Consider the following 6843-nt stretch of genomic DNA (forward strand, 5'->3'; position numbering starts at 1 on the left):
TTTTATTATTATTGTGCATAACTGTTGGATTTGGCAATTCTGGGGTACGATATCTTAGAGATAACTTAATTATTAATTATTTTTTCCAAGTATAAAAAACATTTTCTGCAAAACATTCAACTTTTGTGAAATTTAATTTTATTATTTATTTTAAACTCTGTGTATGTTTTGATAATCGGTCTGAATCTAATCTCTGTAATGAAATCTGTCTGTGTACCCTGTCTTGTACTCTTATTTTGAAGTCATGTCTGTGTCATCCATGTCTGTAGTTCTTTGTAGTTCTTTTGTTCATTGGTCCGTGTGATGATTGTTCCCCAGGTGTGTCTTGTTTTCCCTGATTACTCTGTGTATTTAAGCCTAGTGTTTCCGGTGTCTGATGTCGATCGTTACTTGATGTTATGGTGTTTCGTGTTCTTGGTTCTTTGTTAGATTTCCTTATATGTTTTTGCTTGTTTGTTACTATTTTAATAAAACCTCACTGCATTTGGATCCGCATCCTGTCTTACCTGGATTATAATCACAACAGAACGATCGACCAAGATAGGATCCAGCAGTACTCCTTGTTCCCGTGTGCGTCTCAGGGATTCCAGTATGCTTCGTTGTGGCGGTGTTCAGGTTTGTCCTCCCTCCACGGAGGAGGAGTGGTGGGACAGACTAGCGGACCTTACTGCCCTCCATCAGCGGGGGCAGACTGTGAGTTGTTTTGCTCAAGTCTTTTGGACATTGGCGTCTGGTTTGGGTCTTCGTGACATGGAGCTAAACTACATTTTTAATGACTGTCTGGACAAACCCATACCACGCTGGAAAATGGCCAGGCTCGAGTCTTTAGACTTCTGGGGGTTCACCCGTTATGTGGACGGGCATGGTCGGAGGCGTGCGCAGGTTGTCCCTGAATTGTTGGAAGTAATGTCTGCTGCTCCTTCACAAAGGACTGTTGTCCCGGGTATCGCCCTGTGTTGTCCTGTTCTCTCCGTGTCAATGCCCGACTCCGTGCACAAAATGGCCGCTACTTCATCCAATCACATGCTTCAGTCCGCTGTTATTAAACCTGCCCCAGTTTTCGAGTTTGCCGCAACAATACCAGCTCCGAGTTGTCAGAAAGCCACCATCATCACTGTACCCGTTGTTAAAGGTGCAGTAGTTACACCTGCACCCATTCTCAAGATGGCTCCCATACCCAAACCGGTTCACAAAATGACTGCCACACCCACTCCTTTTCACCAAACTGCATTTATGAACTATCCAGCACTGCCAAAGTTCCGATGTTTCATCGCCAGCCTGGTGGATACCCCATTGGTATCTGTACGGGTGGCTGGGGTTCCCCGTCCTGTGGTCTCCAGCTCCGTGGTGCCTGTTAAGTCTGAGAAATCTGATTCCCCTGAGCCGAGTGAGTCTTCTGATTCCCCTGAGCCGAGTGAGTCTTCTGATTCCCCTGAGCCGAGTGAGTCTTCTGATTCCCCTGAGCCGAGTGAGTCTTCTGATTCCCCTGAGCCGAGTGAGTCTTCTGATTCCCCTGAGCCGAGTGAGTCTTCTGATTCCCCTGAGCCGAGTGAGTCTTCTGATTCCCCTGAGCCGAGTGAGTCTTCTGATTCCCCTGAGCCGAGTGAGTCTTCTGATTCCCCTGAGCCGAGTGAGTCTTCTGATTCCCCTGAGCCGAGTGAGTCTTCTGATTCCCCTGAGCCGAGTGAGTCTTCTGATTCCCCTGAGCCGAGTGAGTCTTCTGATTCCCCTGAGCCGAGTGAGTCTTCTGATTCCCCTGAGCCGAGTGAGTCTTCTGATTCCCCTGAGCCGAGTGAGTCTTCTGATTCCCCTGAGCCGAGTGAGTCTTCTGATTCCCCTGAGCCGAGTGAGTCTTCTGATTCCCCTGAGCCGAGTGAGTCTTCTGATTCCCCTGAGCCGAGTGAGTCTTCTGATTCATCAGAGCCGAGTGATTCATCAGAGCCGAGTGATTCATCAGAGCCGAGTGATTCATCAGAGCCGAGTGATTCATCAGAGCCGAGTGATTCATCAGAGCCGAGTGATTCATCAGAGCCGAGTGATTCATCAGAGCCGAGTGATTCATCAGAGCCGAGTGATTCATCAGAGCCGAGTGATTCATCAGAGCCGAGTGATTCATCAGAGCCGAGTGATTCATCAGAGCCGAGTGATTCATCAGAGCCGAGTGATTCATCAGAGCCGAGTGATTCATCAGAGCCGAGTGATTCATCAGAGCCGAGTGAACTCTCTGCCTGGTCCAAGATGGCCATTCCGGAGCTCCATGAACTCTCAACCTGGTCCAAGATGGCCATCTCTGGGTTCCCTGAACTGTCTGCCCTTTCTAACCTGGCCCAAAGGGTCTCTCTCTCCTCTTTCCCTCTACCCAGGTTCCTGTTGCCACCAGCACCGCCCTGGTCTTCAATCCCACTCGGGTCTCTGGTCCCTCCTGCGGCACCACCCTGGTATCCAGTTCCTCTCTGGTCTCTAGCTCCGCCCTGGCTTCCTGCTCTGCCGGCTCCGCCCTGGCTTCCTGCTCTGCCGGCTCCGCCCTGGCTTCCTGCTCTGCCGGCTCCGCCCTGGGTTCCTGCTCTGCCGGCTCCGCCCTGGGTTCCTGCTCTGCCGGCTCCGCCCTGGGTTCCTGCTCTGCCGGCTCCGCCCTGGGTTCCTGCTCTGCCGGCTCCGCCCTGGGTTCCTGCTCTGCCGGCTCCGCCCTGGTTGCCAGGTCTGCCGGCTCCGCCCTGGTCCCAGTCTCCGCTTTGGCTGCCTGCTCCGCCCGCGGCTCCGCCTTGGTCCCTGGCTCCGCCCGCGGCTCCGCCTAGGTCCCTGGCTCCGCCCGCGGCTCCGCCTTGGCTCCAGCCTCCGCCCACCTGGACTTTATTGTGGACTTTCTGGGAGCGTCTGGAAGCCGCTCTTAGGGGGGGGGCTATGTAATGAAATCTGTCTGTGTACCCTGTCTTGTACTCTTATTTTGAAGTCATGTCTGTGTCATCCATGTCTGTAGTTCTTTGTAGTTCTTTTGTTCATTGGTCCGTGTGATGATTGTTCCCCAGGTGTGTCTTGTTTTCCCTGATTACTCTGTGTATTTAAGCCTAGTGTTTCCGGTGTCTGATGTCGATCGTTACTTGATGTTATGGTGTTTCGTGTTCTTGGTTCTTTGTTAGATTTCCTTATGTTTTTGCTTGTTTGTTACTATTTTAATAAAACCTCACTGCATTTGGATCCGCATCCTGTCTTACCTGGATTATAATCACAACAATCTCGAACAAAATTCCTTGACAAAACGAAATTATTTCAGCTTTTTGCTAAAAAATATATTTTTAAAGAAAAATACCCAAATTTAAGAGTTTATGAGCAAATAAAAATATAGATTTCATTTTGTTTGTTTATTGTTTGTTTGAAAGCAAAGTTCTGTTCTTTCATTTGATATATTTGTATGTTTATATATTTTTAGAATTTTTTTCTTGGAAGGCATTTCATGAAACTGCGGGCAACTTTAAAAAAAAACCTCTGGCAGTGAATGAGTTAAGTGCTAAAGATTACAGTAATGCATCAAAATTACAGTTATTTGCTCCACCTAACAGGAAGTCATCCATTTTTTGGTATAAAGGCCGATATGATTTTTGGACAGTCGCAGGCTCTGAATATTTAAATCCTCCTCCTAGGGAATTTATGGGATTGGCACCAAACTTGGTCAACATTATGCCAATACATTGAAGTTTGTCTAAGTTGTGAACAGATGTTTGATAAATAACACAGAAATAATAGTGGTGAAATAAGGAAACCAGAAGGTGACAAAACAAGATTTATGGATTTAATTAAGATCTTGGGACATTTTGCTTATATAATTTTTAGATATTAGATATTTTTTACAGTGTTTTTATTGGTAACTTTCACTGTAGCTTAATATTTTTTAACTAAAGTCTAGATACAGGTGGTTTGTAGTTTGGGAAGCAACATGGTTATAGTGACTCTTGCCAATACTGTGATTGTCTGTGGTGTCATTGCAGATTCAGTGCATTGGGACACATTGTGGTCGATACCATTTGTAATTCAAAGAAACAATGGTATTTATTCTGATGAAACATGGTAATAAGTGTTTTGCAGCCCGTTCTTTGTTCTTTCGAGGTCAGAAATTGATAGACTTTTATCTGCGCAGGGTTTAAGACTCAATTTATAAGAGCGAATGGGGATATGATTGCTGGCTCAGGAAATCAATGAGCTCGCATGATTGTCATCACCACACTGTGCTGAAGGTGTCAGGGGAAGATGCCTGTCCTGCTGTGAAAAGGTTACGGTCTGTCTAGTTCATCAGCATCACTAGGTAAAGCCAACAATTCTTTGAAATCCAGTTGGAATGATCTGTATTATGTACAGGTGTTGATGTTAGGTAAGGATGACTGACTTATATCAGAAATTCATTGTATCATAAAAACCTGTGATGCTTAAATACTTAATTTGTAGCACCTAATCCTGGTTGTTAGCTTAAACTTCAAACAAACTGTAAACTTATTTCAAAAATCTGATTGGTTGATTGAAATGTTGTCCCAGGGTCAACATAATGTTAAAAACATCATGCAAAAACAGGAGAGCCTACAGCAATTTGTGTATTATTTGTCGTTCTTGCACATTTTGTAACGTCTACACATATTGTATGTAGTGACCATAATATCCATGATGATATGTCATGTACAGAGCTCTTATTATTCATCTATGCCTACATAAATACAGTTTAACAGCACCTTTAAAACATTCATATTGTTTATTTACAGCAGAAACCTCCATCATCTACACCGCTGTTAGCGCTGGAATAGATTCAATGATGCAGAAGAAATCTTCAAGGTTTATGAATAAATGTTTTGAAAACTCAAGGTCAACAAGCCATAAGTCAGTCAATAGCTACAAGCCATTCAGTTAAACATAACATAACTGTCTCCGTTTTACAAATAAACATGATAACACGTGAACAAAAACATGACAATAGCTTAAGGAACATTTAAATGTCTCAATGTCGTTCATACACCTGTTGACATTTCATAAATATGGCATATTTTAGCCTTGAGCGCCATCACAAAGCACAGTTCCCATAGAAACCACCCAAAGATTCAGGAGGCATGTGGCACTGTACCAAATAAGAGTTTTAAACTATGAATTTATTTGGTTAATGTTGCAATATCAAATGGTTGCCATAGTGTAGTTCATGGTCATCATAAATTAAAGGAAAAGTGGTGTTCAGGGACCCTTAAAATAAAGCAAAACTTCAGCAAACAGCAGACAAATCACCAAACAGTGCATGAATGATAAGTAACACTTTACAATTTGGTATCATTGTTAGAGCAGCCCAGTCACACGAAATTATGTACCTATTGTCACGTAATATTTTGATTCTTTTCCGTGATATTGTGTCGTGGAATTTTTAGCCGCATCAAATAATACTCACTAAGAGTCAAAGTCAAGGATCACACAGACACACTGTCGACAGAATTTTCTTTGTCTGAATTTTATATATTCTGCAGAATAGGCTCTCACCCCCATGGTGCTAGAAGTTTAAAAACCTAAGAGCCCCGATTGCAAGGTTGAACACACATTTATAGTAAGATGCTGAAACACGTACAATCATCCGTTTCTACGTCATTTAGAAGATAGCCTTCAGCTGTCAGTGATTAAGAACATAAACCTTAAACATAATTATAGAACATATGGTTTGTTCCTCAGAGAACTCTACCGTTCCCTGGGTTTCTAACTTAATGATTCATCCGTTAAGCCCCCTTATCTTATCATATAGAAAAGTACATGTTGGTACATGATGTTTAAATCCTTGAACATTGTACTTGCTGAAAAGACAGAAAAAGCATAATTATGTGCGTTAGCAGAAAAACATGATCTCCATATGAATCACAATTCTATGATTGAAATGAAAAATAGGATGAAAAATAAAACAATAATATGAAAATAAAAGCATAATAAAAGTCTTCCACTACACTCCTCCCTTTTTATGATTTATTCATAACTTCATTTACTGTCATCGTTACGTAGCTCTGGTTATTACCCTTAACCATAGTGTACATATAGTTCTGTGCAGTTGCAAAAGCAAAAATGCACACACACATAGTATGATTATGAACCTCATTTTTGAAAGAAGAAAAATAGTTCGTTTTCTTGAAGAAATTGAACACAGTTATAGTTGGGGTCGTGAGCCCTTGATGATTCCTGGATTGAGCACAGTTAGAGTTGGGGTCGTGAGCCCTGAGCACAGTTAGAGTTGGGGTCGTGAGCCCTGAGCACAGTTAGAGTTGGGGTCGTGAGCCCTGAGCACAGTTAGAGTTGGGGTTGTGAGCCCTTGTTGATTAATTTCCTTTGTAGGTTCGGGTTTGGTAGGACCACACGGTGCAAGCGTTCCAAGCTATTATGCTTTGTTGTTCAAATGAAATTACCTTAGTGTCTAAATTAATGTGGGGTCTCAAAGATGGTGATGTAATTACAGTTATTAAGGTGCATGCGTCGTGCACCTTTCCCACATAAAAAATGTTGTGTGCGTGTGTCCAAACCAAACCCAGAATACTGGAGTCGTCCTCCAACACCTTGTGAGCTGTTGCAGTTCTCTCGTATCGTTCTTCGTACAAACTTGCAGGATACAGGGGTCTGTGGCTCCCTCCAATGCGGAAAAGTGGTCCATAGCAGTCGACTAGTCGTCCTCCCTTTGGTTACTTGCAGTCCTGGACCAACCCTCCGGCAATGGGCAGAGTGCACCCAGGTGGCACGCTCCGCGACCTTAACGGCGGTGTGGGTCGTCAGCAGAACCTGAAATGGCCCCTCCCACCGTCTCGCCTTCCAGGATTTCCTCCTCAGGTTTTTCACCAACACGAAATC

General features: G+C 43.8%; 1 protein-coding gene across 1 annotated transcript; it reads left to right on the plus strand.

Moving 5' to 3' along the window:
- Positions 1-204: 204 nt before the first annotated feature.
- On the plus strand, positions 205-4260 carry LOC141363070 (uncharacterized). Its single transcript, XM_073865555.1, has 2 exons — positions 205-2438; positions 4230-4260. The coding sequence occupies exons 1-2, from the start codon at positions 592-594 to the stop codon at positions 4258-4260; spliced, it is 1878 nt and encodes a 625-aa protein (XP_073721656.1). The 5' UTR covers positions 205-591.
- The last annotated feature ends 2583 nt before the right edge of the window (positions 4261-6843 follow it).

This window comes from Misgurnus anguillicaudatus, unplaced genomic scaffold, assembly GCF_027580225.2.
Source record: "Misgurnus anguillicaudatus unplaced genomic scaffold, ASM2758022v2 HiC_scaffold_32, whole genome shotgun sequence".
NCBI classification, from domain to species: Eukaryota; Metazoa; Chordata; class Actinopteri; order Cypriniformes; family Cobitidae; genus Misgurnus; species Misgurnus anguillicaudatus.